At 40.3% G+C, this 19,164-nt stretch overlaps 1 protein-coding gene across 1 annotated transcript; it reads left to right on the top strand.

The window, feature by feature from the left end:
• Positions 1-68: 68 nt before the first annotated feature.
• On the top strand, positions 69-14,784 carry RANBP1 (RAN binding protein 1). The gene is made up of 6 exons (XM_019539021.1): positions 69-170; positions 2,234-2,370; positions 4,518-4,675; positions 7,637-7,765; positions 9,516-9,581; positions 12,144-14,784. Exons 1-6 carry the CDS (start codon positions 156-158, stop codon positions 12,266-12,268), a joined length of 630 nt encoding a protein of 209 aa, XP_019394566.1. The 5' UTR covers positions 69-155; the 3' UTR covers positions 12,269-14,784.
• The last annotated feature ends 4,380 nt before the right edge of the window (positions 14,785-19,164 follow it).

Here is a 19,164-nt window from a genome sequence, read left to right as displayed (position 1 = left end):
GGTTAAGCGGGCGGCGGCCACGCGGCGCCGCAACGGGGGGGGAGGGGCGCTCCCACAAGGCCTCGCGGCGGCGGGAATGAGGTAGAGGCGGGGGCGGGGCAGCGCGAGCGCGGCAGGAAGCGGAGCCCAGTGCGGCCGGCAGCAGCGCCAGCCCCATGGCCGACACCAAGGTGAGCGCGGGCTGGGCTTGAGGCTGGGGGCGGGGCGGCGGCACCCCCGGGCTAGTCGGGGCCTGGCCGGGCCCAGCGACAGGGGCCCTGTCCCGGAGGCCCGACGATGCAGCCCCCATTTTGGACCCCGGAGCGGAGGCCTCCAGGCCACGCGGGCCCGGCCTCGTGTCTGCGCCCTGCGGGCTTCCCCTGTGTCGCCTGCCCGCTGCTTGGCCGCGGCTCCGCGCGTGCAGGCCGCACGGAGCCGGTGGTGGGAGAGTCGGTAGCCGCGTCCCCGGTAGCACTGGGAGGCACTTAAAGCGGGGGAGGGGAAGAGATGCTCCGTTTTTCTCTTATAATTAATCGGAGCTGCCATTTAGAGTCACCTGGGTGTTGTCTTGTCTCTATTAAAACTATTTATTTTAATTTTTTGCCAAAATCAAGTTGGAAATTTTTTTTTTCCCTGCAAACATCTAGTGGGTCTAATAAGAATACAAGAAATTGCCTCTACCACGAGTCCTGATATTCAGCAAGAGAAACTAATCCTATGTGCGAATTTGGGAGTTCACACTGGTCGATTTAAGAAGTTATGCCAAAATCCTAATTTAAAAAAAAAAAATTAGGAGTGTTCCAGTCTGTACTTACTGTCGTAAACAAATGGTGGTCATCATGGTGGTCAGCAAAAAGAGGTCAACTCTTTTGCTGTCTTCTGGTGCGTTTAGACCGTGTTCAGAAATGTTCATCCTTTCTAGCTGTTCAGTCAATTGTTACTCTGCGCACGGCTTTGAAAAGTCCGGAGATTTGACCTCCCAGGCAAGGATCATTTTGATGTACCCAACATGTCCTTTTTTCCCCCTTATTAATGCTGAGGCATCATATTGCATTTTAGACGTAAAGGTGTACAAGTTTGAAAGCATTTGGCACGAGTCCTGCACATCTGAATCTGGTGTTCTTGCATTGCAAATCTGGGGGGTTTTCTCCTTAATCATATGTATTCTATAACACTAGTTTTTACACTCTTCATATGTGACCATCACATTTTGCTTAAAATACAGAATATTAATGCAAGTTTTCAGTACTTAAAAAACCATTAACAGTATCTGAAAATCACAAACTTCAATGAAAATGAAAATCGAAAACTTCAGTGAAAAATATATATGTCTGTGTCCCCGAATAATTATAACACAGATGATCCTGGACTCTAACCGCAGCATTTAAAATTTTGTTTTTGTTTCTCATCTTCTATAGCAGTATGTGTAATGAATATTCTTTAAGCCTTTGTTTTCAATATCTTCATCCAACCCTTAGTAGGAAGGTTAGTACTTCAACCTAAAACACATGATGCAAAACTAAATGTGGGGAAGCAGTTTTTCATGGCCTTAGGCAATTTTCGTAATGCCAGGTTCTCTACTGCATTCATTATATTCGATGTTTCAAAACAGTCTTTAGTAACATTCCAGCACATCTTAATTGTTTTTTTCTATAAATGGTAAATCAGTCAACTTATTTTTTTACAAACAAAATAATTACACATTTATGCCATTTGCAAGATCATAAGAAGAGGTAGTGCGGAAACTGTGGATCAAGAAAAAGATTAGTAAAGATTGGTCACATTGGGTGCACAGAAAACTAAAATAAAAAATGAGTTTATTTAAAAAATTAAATAATCTGCAGTCTTTCTCCTACTCTGTTGTAGATCTTTGCCACGAAGAGTTGCTTTTGCCTGTATGGAAACAGCAGTTATGTGATATATCAACATAGTTTAAATTTGTTAAAATTCCTATTCTTATTTTCCTGGGTTTGCCGTTGAATGAGGAATCAAGCGTGGAGAAAAATTGTAAGACAGTTGCATTACTTTCCCTTAGGAATGGAGGCAATACTTTCTGTAAGAGAAAATGTTAATGTTGCCTACCTTAAAAGCCAAATAAAAGTTTAATTGGCAGAACTGAGACTCATGGTGCAGTACTTAAGCTTTGCCAGTCTATAAAGTACTCAAAGCATAGTAGTTGCTCATAAATACTTTTGGTATCATTTTATAGTTTTAGTCTCAAAATCACACTTGTAACTGAATATTTTTTCACCAGGATACACATGAGGAGCATGACACCTCAACTGAAAATGCAGATGATTCTAACCATGATCCTCAGTTTGAGCCTATAGTTTCTCTTCCTGAGCAAGAGATCAAGACTCTTGAGGAGGATGAGGAAGAGCTCTTTAAGATGTAAGTAATGTGTGACTGTATGTGCTCATCACTTGTTGCTGCTAAATATTTTTTAAACAATTTGATAACGCTAGCTTGTTACAAGCCACTATGCAGAGGGCAGTAATCTAGGGTAATATATAGTATGAGATCAGGTAAATGGCTACAGATGTGATTAATGTCAGTTTCTCCAGGAATGATGGGAGTTCCAAGATTTGGGCTTATGCTGTATAACATGATTTAAATCATGTTTGCCAGCACTAATTGGATATTAGTGAAAGCTTTGTTTAGAAAGCAAACCCATAAACTTGAATTGTGCAAAACTATGAGAGAGACTGCAAAAAAGGAGGTTACAGTAACTTCAGTTACTTGCTACTTTGCAGGATAATGAAAGTTGTTGGGCTGTTCCCTAAGCATCTGTCTGGAAATTCAAACAATGTCTAGTTGAGACTGTCCGAGAGGATAAGACTGTTTAACAACCTGCTGTTGGAGTTTCTCCCCTCTAGAGTAGGGGTGTCAAACTCAAATGAGCCATATTCCCTGCCAACAGCCAGGGTTTGGGCCATTGCTAGGCTGAACAACCCACCTCCACATCTGGGCCACATGGTTTCTTTCTCACCATGGCTACTGAAGCCTCTGCATTGCCACAGGCAGTACCCAGCTTTAAATACCACCTCCTACCCCTACCCTTTCCCTCTTGCGAACTACTGCTAATTTTAGTGGCCAACAGTGACCAAAACCCAGAAATTTGCTAGCAAGTAGGTGGGAGGAAGTGGTACTCCCTGGATGCTGGCCTGCATCAGCATAGGAGCTCTGGCAACTGAAGTGACAAGCTCTGTGGGGTGGATCTAAAGGTGGATTTGCCCCTCTGCCAGAGGACCATCAGTTCAGTGATGCATGTAATTACAGATAGAGATATCTGAGGGAGAGCAACAAATTGAGGGCATTAAAATAGTGTCACTTCCCTTCTGTGATAAAACATTGGGATCAAAAGACTTGTCTAGATCCCATTTACAGCAAAATGTTGCTTAAGTGTTCTTAGTTGCATGGCTAGACATGACTCCTAGAGCATGGCAATGATGAACCCAATTGTTAAATAACCCTTTATTTCTCAGGTGGGTAACAAAACTTATTCTGATGCACAAAAATACATTTGCTTTTAAACTTGATCTCATTTTTCTGTTTTTCAGTACTGGAAGGAAGATCATTTGATATAGAAAGGAAGTTCTCTAAATAAAATCACTAATTTTAAGATGAGCAGTAATCTTAAAAGGGATATACTCTAAATTTTGGAACTTCTCTGTAGATAAAAAAAAAAAAAAAGCCGTACATTTTTTAAATATTTGTAAGCAAGTCTGATTTTTCTTTCCAGTTATGATCCTGTAGTCACTATGGGAGGCTATCTTGCAAACTGGGGAAAGCAAGCAGTAAGGTTCAAATGAAAGAATTCTAAGATTGAATACCTCTGCATTTACATTTTTCTCATGCTGGAAAATACCTTTCATATGCTAATTACTGATAGTATGTGGGATACCTGTTGAAAATAACAAACCTAGAGAGATAGTGGGTAGCTCGCCTTTAAGTCCTGTAGATTTAAGAGCTTCATTGCTTATTTTACTGAATGCACAAGCGTTGCTGGTTGTAACTTCAATATAGTAATTGTATTCCAAGTATACAGAAGAACTTGAATCACAGAAAAATTGTTGCTGTTACATGTTGGACATCTAAAAACACAAGGACTAGCTGTTGATGGCAAAAAGCTAAAATATTTAGTGCCGATATGCAGTTATTTAGACTTTTATGCAGACATGCTTTCGTTGCCCATCTTGTAGGCTGCTGAAGTTTTTAATGGTTAGTATATGGTTCTGTTTTGAAATTAAAAATCAACACTGGTAACATGCTACATATGCAAATCCTTATTTTGTACTTTAACTTGCATGAAGTCTGGAAAGGTTTCATAGAATAAATATTTCAGTGAAGATGTAGTTCATTTTCTGTGCGTCTCGAGTCCTATAGATGATCTGTAAGGTCTCTTCTTGCCCCCCAACAACTATGAAACTATGAATCAAGCTGCTACATTGGACAGTGCAGCATCCTTTATCTGTTGTGGTATCTAAATTAACAATTTCTTGCTTGCAAACTCAGATCTCATTTCTTTCTTTCTTAAGGCGAGCAAAGTTGTTTCGATTTGCATCAGAAAATGACCTTCCAGAGTGGAAAGAACGAGGAACTGGTGATGTAAAGCTCCTAAAACACAAGGAGAAAGGAACAATTCGCCTCCTCATGAGAAGAGACAAAACCCTAAAAATCTGTGCAAATCATTACAGTATGTTTGTTATGCCATGTCCCATAATAGCTTCCATTTGCCTTTTCCCCTCCATGTGCGATATCACTGTCAACTTTGTAGGATTCATACATATTTTGTTTATCCTCAAGCTTTCATAAATAGGGTTAGAAGAGCAACCTGATGGCTTTTTAGCAGTGATTAAGTCAGTGTTTTGGTAAATCTTGACACTAATGGGAACAACCTCGCAATACTGCAGTTAACTTATTTACAATATGGTAAATCAGACACACATCTGAACATTTTTGACTATGTAATGAAGTCTGCAGATTTGCAGGCAGTTTGTCAGATATAGCAGTATGGAGTTTGAAAATTCTGATCGTTAAAATCACACTCAAGGTGTGTGTTTGTGTTTGTTTGGTTTTTTTTTAAAAAAAGAGGCTAAGGCAGTTTATAACACTTTGTTTGGATCCAGCATAGAGAACTTGAATAAAAAGAGATGTCTTTAGAATTTGTGTGTGGCAGTATTTTGGAAATTCATTCCATGGAGTGGGTTTTAAAGTTTAGTGTATGTGAGGTACCATCTGAAAAAAGCAAGTTTCTGTGAGGGTGTACCGTGGTAGCTGCGACACTAGCTTTTTATTCCATGGTAAAATTAAGCTAATCTGAGACTGGCTAGCAAAGTTGTCATTGGCTAAGTACACCAGTGTTTTTTTTACTGTAGGGTTGTAGCATGCAGGAAGCTTCCATGGAGCACTTGGTAGGTCATACCACAAGAAAGTAGTTGGCATGGTAATTTTTACCACTTTCATACCGACTTCATACATCTTATTGATCAAATTGAAGCGTAAGTTTAAAAAAAAAAGTTTAGTAAATGGGCCTGATTTAATGAATTAAAATCTGAAATCCGTAAGTGAAATTGGGGTCTACATTTGATGTGATCTAATAAAGCAATACATACCAGCTGCCAAAGCTTTGTAGGAATTCAAACCAGCGAACTGCTAAAAGCAGCTGGCTAAGCTCCAACCACTGGACTGACAGCATTAGCTACATTTGCAGGTGCAGAAAGTCTGTTTTGTATTTCAGTTTATTTGACTACATTCAAAAATAATTTGGCACTTTTAAAAGCAAGAAAGCTTGAAAGAAAAACAATATAGGAATAAAAATAAGGATGACCTCTAGATGCTTTTCTTCTGGTCCTTTCTCGCCTCCCTGCCCCATCCCAACACCCCCCCCCCCCCGGAAAAAAAGTTGAGGGATGTGGTGAACAGAAATGTGTCCAATTCAAGCTGTAGGGAATACTTTGTTTAATCAGTCTCAAATGCATTTTATCAAATGTTTTGATAAAACTAATCTCTGTTAAATATGATCCATGTGTTGAAGGTACCTTTTTAATTTTCAAAATGCTGTTCCTATATATTAATTCATGGCCACCCTTCATCCAAATGCAGCTTGATGCAGATTTAAAATGAAAAAGTAATATAGAAAGCCCATTGCTAAATTTGTTTGAAAAATGGTATGGATAAATGCAAACCTATATAATTGTGTAAAATATTAGGGAAAAGAAGTAACACATTAAATATTAAAAAGGGAAGGGGGAAAAAACAGCTCTCTTAAGTTGTTAGTAGTCCTTATAAAATTAATTTACTTCTGACAAACCAGCCTTTTAGTGAAAAAAATGATGTGTAAACAAATGAGGAAAATTTGTCCGTTTTCTCAAAGTATGCTCAAACTCTTCATGTCATATTATCAGTCTTGGAATACTATATACTGGTTCTACTGTGCTAATAGCATTCTGGTGTTCTAAAATAAATCATCTGTAGCTTGCTTTTGAGCCACATATATATTGTATAAACTAAGCAAGAGGTCCAGAGATGAAGCAAAAAAAACCAAAACACTGGAACAATAGGTGAGGTACCTGTACAAGGAAACATTTTAAGATCTGAAACAAGGTAACCCAGTCTTGTAGATCAAAGTTAGGAGGTACCATTAATTTAATCGAAGTACCTGTAAAATACAGCATACAATTCCATTTAGTAACTTTTTCATCAAACTCATGTCTGACCAGCACAAATACCTAATTTAGTACAGTTGTTGCAGGAAATGCTAAACCAAGGGTAGCAGAGGAATTCAAAATGGGAAATGTGCTCTTCATAGTAAACCTGAGAACTTTCACAGCAAGGTAATAAAACAGATTTAAGATGCTGTGAGGGACAGAATTGTTTAGCTGACTTTTCCTTGCAGTTATTATTTATACCTGTAGAAACTGAAAGGGCTTTAATATGTAAGACTGCCAGCAAGGGAAAGGAGAACACTTTGCTATTTTATTTGGGTGCTTCTAGGTGGGTTTTTTTCTGAAGCATCAAAGTAAATACATTTTGGCTATTGGTCTTTGAATATGGTAAGTGCATTCCAAAGTAGAACTGAATAGAAACCGACTGTTTTTATATTTGAAGAGTGGGTTCTTGGCACTCTTGTAATTATTGGCTTTATGTTAAACTAACCAATTGTCAGTCAAGAATGACGGGGAGAAGGGCTGGGATGGAGTGCCACCACCTAATGCCCCATGTTGCCGCTGTTCTGCCCTTTGCAGGGAGTGGGCTGGGGAAGCCGAGGCCAGCACTGCTGGCCTCGACTCCCCCACCCACTGTCCGGTCGTGGCTTTGAAATCATGGCAGTGCTCCCCCATGCTTGGAGCACTCTTATTTCCATCAGCTAATCAGAGTGCGAATAAAGTGTTATGGACAGACAGGCAGACTTAGGCTTTTATAATATTAGAACTGGTCTGGGACGTTGGGTAGAAAGAGTTGCAGTCACATTTTTAATTCATGTTAGCTAATTTGTTGCCCCAATCCCTATGAAAGTAGGCCTAAGTAAATGGATATTTTAAAAGTTAATTTATTTGGCTCACTTGTGAATCTACTGAGGAAAATGTATTTCAGTGTAGTTCTCCATGTACATAACAGGTTTTTTTGTTTGTTTGTTTGTTTGTTTGTTTTCTAGTTACACCTTTAATGGAGTTGAAGCCTAATGCTGGAAGTGACAGGGCATGGGTTTGGAATACACATGCTGACTTTGCAGATGAAAGCCCTAAACCTGAACTCCTGGCAATCCGATTTTTAAATGCAGAAAGTGAGTGGCATGGTGCAAGTAGTTAACTGTTAGCAATGTTCTTAATACCTAGGGAAACAATAGCTGTTAGACATCTGTACTAGCCAGTGCAGCATTTAGTACCTACAAGCATTTTTGATAAGTTTACTGATGTTCTGTTTCCAGTGAGGCTTTTGGTGGTCTAGAATAATATTAAAGTAGAACATCCCTGAAAGATATTCATCGGTGGATTCATCCTGCCTCAGTTCATTTTTCATTGAGATTTGAATGTTGGCATTACAAGTTGTTGTCCATTTGGAGCCATTTCCCTTAGAATTGTATATGGTTGTCTGCTGCACTAAGGTACCAAATAATACTCACTTTTTGTTTTAATTGTATCAAATCTCTACTACCTATATATTATAAATGTGAACAGCTTGTTTTTGTGAAACTTTCTAAGCCAGTGATTCTCAACCAGTGCCGTGACACCCTGGGGTGCCTTGAGATCCTTTCAGGGTTGATGTGGGGTACCACACAATGTTAGTACTGTTAGGTATGCAAATATGATTCCTAAGATAAACCAAGCAATTTCAAATAATCCATGGTGTTTTAAAAAAAAAAAAAAAAAAGTTGTGACCTGTTGTGCTCTTCGCAGTTGAAAAATTACTATATTGGTTGTTTGGGGTTTGTTTGTTTGTTTGTTTGTTTTTAATCATTAAAAAATGAGTGAAAACTAAAAGCAGACATTTTCTAAGGGATGCCTTGAGCCTAAAAAGGTTGAGAACCACTGTTGTAGGCAAAGCTGACTGGTGATAGAACTCCTTCTCCAAGAGCTCATAAATATAGAATTTAATTTCTGGTCTGGCTGAGTGATGTCACTGTGGGTGGGTTTCTTTTTTTGCCTAATGCATTCATTCTCTTTAGAGGAAGTTCTTCCAAAAACTTGTGGATAGGGCACATTTTCCAAAGAATTTCTAAACTGATTTTGTATCTGGTTATGGAAGTGCTGTATTTTTCAACGGGGCAACAGTGACCTCAAGTGGTCAGTCAAAGTAACTTAGTATGTCAAGCTATCTTTGTAGATCTATTTGGCAGTGACTTGATTTTTGTTTTGGTTTTCTTTTTCTCAGATTGAGTTGGAGGGATAATAGTAAGTAAAGTGATAATGACCACCACTCTTCTAGATAGAACTGTGAAAAAATATACATACTTCATTTATACTGAAATATGTTAGTTTGGAAAAATTGTGCTTTACCTGGAAAAATTAAAGCTGGCTACATTTGGCCTGTGTAGCAGCTGGCACTTTTTTTTTAATTTTGTGCTTATCAGAGCTTTTAAGATTGAAAACGCAGCCTAAAGTCTTATCATGTGTAGCGTAGGCATTTGTAGTGCAAATTTGCTGGTCTTTCTTAACTGAATTTGGCAGAGAAAAATCTAAGTATGATGCACTCAGACCATAGACCCCAACTCGGAACAAGTTTATAGGACATTGCTTAACGTTGATTAGTGGCAGAAGTTGAAAATGTGAGTATTCTTGAGAAACCTCTCATGTGCAATTTTTTTCTTTCTTTAGACAGTGTATTTAAATAAATGAGAGAGACTAGAATTCTAAATATTTAACACCGCTTTCAACCTCAGTTGATTAATTTGCTGTTGTTAAAAAAAAAAAAAAAATGCACTTAATAAATATCAAAACTTGCACTAGACTTTATTTTAAATCAAATGGCATTTGGGAACCCAGATTTTACAGGGAGCTCAAGCTAATAAAGCATTTCTTATTTCCTTTGTACAGATGCACAGAAATTCAAGGCAAAATTTGAAGAATGCAGGAATGAGGTAGATAAGAGGGCAAAGAAGGGTAAGATGTTTAATATTCCTTTGAAATTTAGATAAGTACTATGTCAGTTAGAAATTAAGTTTATCTAAACTTATCTGAATCCTCTATCCCAAGGCTTTAGTGGGGGGTGGTATGTTGTTGCTGTTTTTGGCAGACTCACTCTGTGCCTGACTGCAATCTTCAGTCCAGGTGCTTTTTCAGTCTGCTAGAGTAATGCTTCAGGATGTCAAACACTTCTTTTCCTGTAGAAGACTGTTGCAATTGTTCTTGATACAGTTTTTAGGACACGTGTCATGGAATGGTGTGTTTGTTGTTGCTCACAGTATTCTGCATTTGTGGTATTTACCCGTCCTGACTTCCTGCGTCCCACAAGTAGGGGTGCACCAATGAAGATTCTCTGGGCTGATACCGATAGCCAGTTAACCAACCATATTTGCCAGTGCCAATCTGATAACCGATTTACTTCGGTTAAATTGGCAGGGTGGGGAGCAGGATGACGCCACAGGTGGATCATTCGCAGGGTGGGGAGGGGCAGCTCTCCACTGCTGTGCATCTCCCCCAAGGGGGATTGTTCCCCCCCAGATTTGTGCACAGGACAGATGTGGGCTGCCTGCTGCAGGCTCGGGGCTCTCTGCTCTGCTGCCTTTGTCCTGGGAGCCACACACCAGCCACGCACCCTCTGCCCACCTGGCAGCAGGGGGCACAGCTCACTACCCACACGGCTGCTGGTAGAGTTTAGCAGCTGGCGCAGGGCTCTGAGCACAAAGACGGCAGACAGGAGAGTCCTGAGCCTGCGGCAGGCAACCTACATCTGCCCATGTCCAGCTCAGCTCTGCTCTGCTTAAAACCGTCCCCAAGCTTTAAAATGATGTTGGTGGCATTTACTGCAGGCTCAGGGCGCTCTGCCCTGCTGCCTTTGCCCTGGGAGCGCTGCATCAGCTGTATCCCCAGCAGTGGGGGGCACAACTAGCTGCCCCCACTGCTGCTGGCTGGGTAGGGGGCATATGGTCAACATGAGGCTCTTGAGGGAAAGACAACAAAGTGGAGAGGCCCGAGCCCACAGCGGGCAGCCCACATCTACCCTGCGTACAAATCTGGGGGGCACATGCCTGCCTTGGGATGCGCACGGTTGCATGGAGCTGCTGCTCCCCAGAACCCCCTGGTTGAGCTGCCTGTGGCTTTATCCTGCTCCCGGTCCCAAGTTCCATGCGCTGCCTTGGCTGGGCAGCATCCTGTGCCTCTGGTCCACTCCCTCCCTAACAGTGAGGGCTTCAGTCTTCCCTCCATCCCCAAATGCCCCTTCCCCTACATAGACTTACCTGCAGGGAGCTGCTATCCACATTGCCCAGCTGTATTCCTGGCCATGCACATGCATGCCACTGCACACGTGCACATGGTGCCCCCTGCATCTCACTTCTAGCAGGCCCAAGTAGGACCCCTTGCAGGCTAGAATGCTGCAGGCATCTAGGTCCCCTGGCCTCGTGGGGGACAGGGAACCCATATGTCTAGAGCACTGCCCAAAAGGCAAAATTATCAGTAAGTATAATTGGCTACAAATGGCCAAAAAAAAAGACAGTAGCTGATGATGTAAATTTCCCTCTGATCGGTACCAATCCAATAGATAGCTGATATATCGGTGCACCTCTACCCACAAGTAACTATCCTTTGCAAGATTTTTAAAACTTTGTTTGCTTTTGTTAAATTGTTTTACTTTTTCATTTAATGGGTTGCCACTATGACTTCTGAAGTAGAGAATTCACAGTAGTAGAGAGAAGCTTGCTAAACAAACCTCTCTAGTTTCATACAGTGTAGCTTGTTTAACAGTTTCCAGTTCAAACAGTTCAGGAAATGTGTGGGGGCCTCTTTTGGTTAGGTATTCACTCCTAGTATAGTCTTTCTTAAATTTTATGGTTTTATGTTGGTTTTTTTTGGTGGTTTTGCTCCTTTTCAACAAAGATGTTGGTGTGAAAGGGATATGAGGTTGTAGAAAGTTGTACTTAACACTGGTAAGACTACCTAAGGTGCTTGAAGTTCTGTAAAATTAGTATGTCCAAATCCAGAGGTTACACCTTATCAGTAGCAATCCTGTAGCACGGGGAACAGCAACTTATACCTGCTAAAGGATGTCCCCCCCTTTACCTGGCCTACAAAGCCCAGGACACTAACAACAATTTGGCAGCAGCTGGGTTGCAAGCAGTAAACATCCTTAAAACTAGTCTCCTTTAATGTGGCATGCTGCTCCTGATAGTTTGCTGATCCCTTCTGTAGCAGATTGGTACCCCTGCCTCCTATTCATACAGCCCTTAGCGTAGCTGAAGCATTGACTTCCATTAGAGGGAAGATACCTGCCCATTTTGAACAAGAGGAATTAGCAAGGGAAAAGATGGCACAAATCAACTCTGGTGGACAATTCAATGAGTTTACAAAATGTAGCATCCTTGTTTCAAAAGTCAGTTACAATTCTTCCGTTGTAAAAACAGGCTAACACACTGTTCTTTTGCATGTGTATTTCTTTTGTATTTTCCCTGTTAACAAAGTCCTACCTTTGCTTGTATTTTAATGGTTCTTCAAACAATCTTTTAGCAGGCACAGACAAAGACAATAGTGCTGAAAAAGTTGCTGCGAAATTAGAAGAGCTTTCCGTAAAGGAAGAGAGCAAAGCAGCTGAGAAGAAAGAGACCAAGGAAAAAACTGAAGAAAAGCAATAAATCATCTTGGGCCTTGCAGTTTTTTCCCTTTCTTTTTCTTTATTTTTTTTTTTATTTTTACAAGGGACTTTATAAAGAACTGAATTCTGACATTCAAGTTGTTTTTTTCTAAGCTTTTGCCCTTTTGAAGATGCTTTGAGAAAATCCATTTCCCAGTCATGAAAATGTACTGTGCTAACTTTCTTTTCCATAGTGGAAACACTTATTTATAGTCATCCAAAAGAGTGAATAAAACAAACTTGAAAACAGCATTAAAGGACAGAACTGAGTTTTCTATACGCTTCAGAGGCTTATGACTACAACTCTTACACTGGGTGTTACATTTTGAAACTTGTATCTTCATAAATGATGTAATTAGATTAAGTGAATTTTACCAACTGAAAAGATAAAAATTACATAAGTGTTCTTGTATGGTATTTGGATGATGACTGCTAACAAACTTAAGCAAATTGCTTATACCAGACTTCTTTCTCTTCTTCCCCTGTCTTTATCCTTATGAAAGATTACTAGGGAACTAATCTTACAGGCCTAATGGCTTTCAGAAGCATTTTGTGTATTAAAAGTGCAAGTTCTTCCTTTCTCCCTTTACCAGTCTGCTGTAAGTTGGTGTACTGTCTCTTCACTCAAGTTTTTATATTAACATTGATAGGGATAAATCTGAATCTTTCTAGCAGTTTGCTAGAATATGCCCTATTTGTTATCATATACTTCAGCTATCACTTCTTGAATTTCACGTTAATCTCTTAGCTGTTCAGAACTTCTCTCACATTAACAATTTCCATGGGTTGTGGAATTATAAAATGCCTGGTGAAAGCTGTTTTCCTTAGAGTGAGGAAGTCCTAATGCAAATTAGAAAAAAAATGAAATGTAAACATGCAAGCTGAAACTTAATGGTGGTTCACATTTGACATAATTCTGTGGTACTCCCCAAAATGGTAATAAGTATTTTAGTGAAAGTTCCTCCCTTAGTGAAGCCAGTGTTCGTTTCCTGCTTGAGAATTAGAAAACTAGGCTGCAGTGGGCACCGCAGCCATCACTATCAAAGAAATTCTCTTTGAATACTATCTGAGTCAGTATCTTAAACACTTCTTTATGTTGACATTGTGTCCTATCCTTGAAGCGGAGTTAAGTACAAAAATTAGATGAATTTTAGTTTTCAACTTGAAGTGTGATGACAGAATATCCAACAATGTAATTAATTGATCTTGGCAAAGGTCTGAAAAGCCTTCTGACTTTCTTTGCCTGGATTTCTTAACTTATAAATACATATTCTTAAGGACCTACTATACTGTAAAGCAGGGGTATCAGATTTATTTGACACCGCCACCCCCCCTGCCAGATCTGGATTCCCTGTTAGCCATGTGTTTGACACCCCTGATATTAAGCGCTTATCTTCTATTCATGCTAGCACTGATTTTATGTTCTGGTAAATTACTCTTTAAGCTGGAACTACAAACAAGGTGCTCTGCTTTATAGTAAATACCTCTTAGATGTAGTTAGAGTTCACTTTTTTTCCCAGTTGCTTCGCTAGATTTTTCAGACTTTTTCACAGGTATTATCTGGTGCAGGAGTTGTCCTTTTTAGTCCGCAGACATAATTGAGAGGGGGAAGGATCAAATGCTTTGTTTTCTAGGACACTTACAAATCATAAACTGGATGTTCCAACTGTCTCCTCAAGATGTCAACGATATACTTGGTATTTCCATGTTCTTTAAAATAGCGTTGTCTATAGGCTGTTTTCAAATATTTAATTTCCTGCCATCTAAATGTAAACACCAAAACTGTATCCATGAAGAACACTGTAGATCTAAATTGATAATGTTAAGCAGTGTGTTTTAAATTGGGCAAGCAGGGGCTGGAGTTTAAGTATCTAATTTCAAAATAAATTTAACTTTAAACTTTGATTAAATGATTTGAGGTTTTTGTTTGTTTTTAAGCTCACTGTTATGTTGGTAATGTAAATGCAGTAGGCTTGTGTCCTTTGCCTACTGTAGAAAAATAAGTAGAAAAAAGCAGAAAACTAAGATGGGCCATTCCAGTTTTGCAAGTCAGGTTGACTGACACGGAAGAAGAACCTGCAAATTGTATTTGGGTTAATACTTGGATCAAGGTATTTAGATATTGACAACAAGCTCCAATTGAATTGCTTCTTTTTAACTTTTACATGTGTGCTTATTGTAACTGTCTCTTGATATTTGTCTTTCTATTCAGATAGTGATCCATGTTTAAATGGGTCATTTTCATCTCTAGTATAGTTATTGACTGACTTAGGGATGCATTTGGCCTCCAGTGTTTTGCCTGGTGCTCATGGCTTATTAATTTCGTTGTCACTTTCTGAGTAGAATTTATGTAGAAAAGCAGTCTAGTGAAGTTGTCTTGGTCTATAACTAAACTGAAGCTTTGCCAATCAATGTTTTGACTTGGAAAGAGTCTATATAGATTGCTTCCCTATATTTGGAGAAAAAAAAAGTATTTTAAAAACTGTATATTAACACAATAAACTGCTCCTTGTGTCATTCAGGTTTTTTTACTTAGGAAAAGTGTGTATGCTTTGTGTGTCAAACTTGAGACATGCTACTAAGAAATACTCAAGTCTGGTTTTGGTTTCTCTTAGTTCTTTTCCTCTTATACTGTGTCCTCTGACAGCATGGGTAGCAAGCAGTCTGAGGTTTCATTTAGGGTTATGTGTGTTCCTGATGCATTCACGAGGTATGTGTTGAATTAATTGTGTATAAATGATGCTTAAAGTGATGTGAATGCTGTTCCTTTTGCTGTGTCTGTCTTGTTTGTTAAAAAGGGACCAGTTTTACTGGCGGAACTTTTTTTTCTTGTATTCAAGTCTCAAAATTATTCTGCAGGCCTGAACAGTCCCTTGATGAAAGGGATGGTTCTTGATGCAACTCATTAAGAGGTCTGTAATATACACTAGGCCTGAGCATCTCAAAACCTACAGTTTTGATTAGATTCACAGAATGTTTTTAAAAGCAGTATTAACTTGCATTTTAAAAGCAGTATTGATACTTGCATAAATCAGCATTCTGATTTTAATTGGTTTAGAAATGCCTTAAGGTCTACATAGCGTATAAAATTATTTGTTCGCATAATTGTTGATTTCTGCTATGCCAGCCAGGTATGCTGCAGTAATAATTCACTGCTAGCTGTAGTTATCTGGATGAATATGTTACCAGATTTCCAGTTAAGGAACTGCAGGTATGGAAACAAAAATAACAATAAACTAATACTTTAAAGTTCAATTGATGTAAATTCAGTAGCTTCTACTTGCACTTTTATTTCCTAATGAAGGAATGGCTGAGACTTAGTTTTGTGTGTTATGAGATACTTTAATATAAAATTAACTATTCCTAATTTACGGCATGCTTATGAACTAAATAATGAAATAGTTGGGCATCGCATAACGGGGAGAGATGGAGGCCTTTCTACACATTCAGCGACTCTTGTAATGATAGTTTATATGCCAACATAGCCGAAGCGTCAAAGCTTTGTAATGGTACCTTACTGTAGCAAAATAATTCTTAAATACTGCATTCCAAATATACATTAGAACCAACAGTGTGCTGTCATATTTGAAAAGTGTAGCCACTTGTGCTTGCATTTGTGCATGAGGCAAATCAGTAGAGCATTCTTGGGAGCCAGGGATTGGCTGGGGAAATGAATACAATTAAGATGCAGGATTAGTGGTAACTAGGGACATACCTAATTAATGATTTTTGCAGAAACTGTAAATTTGGTAGGTCCTCCACGAGAGCTTGGGGGAGGGAGCTAAAAACAGGTGGGAAGCCCTGGCATCCTGAAGCTTGGAGCGGGGTGGGAATTTGTGCAGGGCTGGGGTGGGGAGGAAGATTCTAGGGCCCCTCAGCTAATCAGGTGAGGGGGGTACCAAGCTCCACTGTGAAGATGGTGATCAGTGCTGTACTTGGACTGCAAAATCGGGCACAGCCCCTGTGAATTAAGTTCTAATGATAACCATGCATCCAGTTTAGACACTACTCAACCCACTGTGTAGGTAATTGAAGCCAGAAATTCTTTTGTGCATATGGTTTAAAATCTGTTTGCTTAAATAGGTGCCAGTTGTAAACTTCTGTTTGATTCTGCAGGTTACATTCATGGACAGGTTTTCTTGTACCAGAGGGTCATATTTGCTAAATGTCACACTTTTAGAAGATGTTTATTTTATCAACGGTAGATACAGTCGGCTGTGTGTAGAGCAGGGGTGTGTGAAGCAGGCAGTATGTGGTTTGGATTCAGCTGGATTGAGGGGACAGTGATTTGATTCACTGATTTGGATCAGTGTCCCAATTTGATTCTGATTCAGAGAATCAGCGATTTGGCCATAGACACAGCTTTACGTGATTTTTCTTCCTACGTACCTCGAGGTACTAGGCATGGCTTGCGAACACTGAGATGCTGGGGCAGATGAAGCGTCCCACAGGAGCCCAGAGAGGTCCCCTACACACTAGGCGACCCCCCCCCCCCCCATACATACCCCAGCCTAGTGATTGGCCATGGGGGGGAACCACAGATAACACCCCACACACCCAAGAGGCACCAGTTGCTGAACTGGAAGCGGGGGAGTGTGGGCAGGAGCATCCCCCATGTGCTTTGGAAGTGGACCAGAAGTAGTTCATACACTTCTGGGTCTGCTGCGTCTCACACACACGTGCTCCTATGGAACGCTCGATTCACCCCACTGTCTCAGCATTCACGAGCCACTCCTGGTACCTCAAGGTACACAGAAAAAAACATGTAAAGCTATATCTGGCCAAATTGTCGAATCTCTCCGAATCGAATTGGGAGACCCATTATGTCTCCAAATGGATTTGGATTCAGAAATTTGGCCATCAAATCTGGTTGAATCTCCTTTGAATTGAAAAGGCAATGATTCAATGAATGCATTGCATGGAGTCCTGGGTTTTAAAAGGTTTCCCTCTCTCCTTTCCCTCCATCAAAAAAACAAACCCCTGTCTTTTTGTCACTTAATCTGTGTTGAGAGTTGCTCTTCAGATCCTCCAGGGCCCATGCATTCTCTTAAAATAACTTACACATTTAAAAATCTAATCTTAAATTCTGTTTATTTCAACCAGTCCTTTCTGCTATGAAAAGTGGTTGCTGATATGATAGAAAAGTCTTGTGACTTCTGACCAGCAGCTTTTGAATCAACTTTTCCTTCGTGTGCCAACTCATTGCCAAACTATTTTCTGTATGGAGAGAGCAAAGTACTGTTTCCAACAGATCTGAAATTCCCTTGTCATTTCCAAAACAGAAAATGATTCAGTGTTTGGAAGAAAGCGATCTGAGGGTGATGTTGCAGGTTATCTTAAACCCTTAAAGTAGGAGCATCCACACATTAAAGGGTGTTTAAGCTGTGCGAAGTACCCTCTAGGAATCTTAAAAGTTACACCACTTCAGGCAAGGCTTCTCTCAGCCACTCTACCAGTGGCCAATTTGTAGTCAGCCAGCATCCCAGGATGCACAGCTCTCAGCCCCTCCATCCCTGACGAACTTTCCCCCCTCGAGCTCTACTGTCCTAGGGCCTAAGCTAACACCCCCCATGTGTGAACCCAGCCTCCATAATGCAATGCTGCCAGCTCCAGGAGATCCGATTCAGGCGCCTGGGCCAGAGGTCGGACGTGCTCCCTTCAAAGGGCTAAGCCCTCACCCCACATCTAATTGACTCTCCCATAGCAAGGAGAATGAAGTGGGGTGGGGCATGGCTTTCTTCCCCAGCCTCCCCCATTTCTGGGTGAGGAGAAGGAGAAGGCTGAGTAATCCAGAGGTGTGCGTCATTAGGGTCCATACTGGTTCTGTGTTTAATCCCAGGGTGAGTTTCATACTACAGAGCTTGAGTTTTCAAGTAGGGTTTGGATAATAGGTAAAAAGCAATGTAGAGTTCAAATGTTTTCCTTCCTCACTCAACTATTTATGTTCAAACTTGCTTAATTTCAGACTGCAGCAGTTGCCTGGAAGATGGGTACTGCCTTTTACTGATATTGCCTCTCCAGGTGGAAGCTGGAGAGCATCTAGAACTTTTCGCTTGGACTTGTCCACTGATATCTTTGAGAAGGAAGTGATGAATAAATTGGGAAGAGTATTGGATAGTCTAAAAAAATCACTATCTCTAGATAGTATCAAAGCTTTTGGAATAACCTGATAATGATAACATTAAAAGAGCTGAGAGGTCTGAAAGTTAGTGGCTGGTTAATATATTAAGAGTCCCAAATTTTACCCTAGGAATTGCTGAATTACAAGTAATAGAGGTGAAATAGAGACTGAGGGTAGCAGTGTCCTATTCCGATGGGCAGGAGACTTGTTCTGTTCCTAGTCTTATTCTCCAGGCTGCCCTAATGCAGCAAGCATGTTGCTTAAAGCAAGGGTGTCAGATTTATGGTCTGTGGGCTAAAGCTATGTCACCTCCAAGGCTAGTAAAGAGGCTGGGAATTCAGGAACACAGCCTAGAAACCTGGCCTAGAGTCGGGATGAGTTGGAGACTCCTTGTTTAAAAGTTTCCGTCTGCCTAATTAATTTGATGCTGAAAGGCATACAGTGTTTTGAATTAAACTCCTCTGACCACACAAGTCTAGCTATAAATAGGATGGATAGTACTTAAAAACTAATGTAATAGATTGTCAGTCCCTGTAAAGAGACACGCATGGTATTTACATTTTCTTCCTGTTTTTGGGAACAGAGATTCATTTAGCCAAATGATTAGGAAAGATCTTGGGGAAGCTTGCTCAAGGGAAATCTTCCTCATTTCTGGTGGTGATTTAGCGGGTGAATCCTGGATCACTTTTAAGCAGTTGTATCCTGTTTGCAGTTGGGGCCAGGCTTCTGAACAGAAGGTCTCTGGGGTCCTGCTCTTGAGATTACTGGGAAATCAA

This window comes from Crocodylus porosus, unplaced genomic scaffold (genome assembly GCF_001723895.1).
Source record: "Crocodylus porosus isolate Cpor-Errol unplaced genomic scaffold, CroPor_comp1, whole genome shotgun sequence".
Lineage (NCBI taxonomy): Eukaryota > Metazoa > Chordata > Crocodylia > Crocodylidae > Crocodylus > Crocodylus porosus.
Note: the sequence above shows the minus strand (reverse complement) of the source record. Positions and strands in the feature narration are given on the sequence as shown.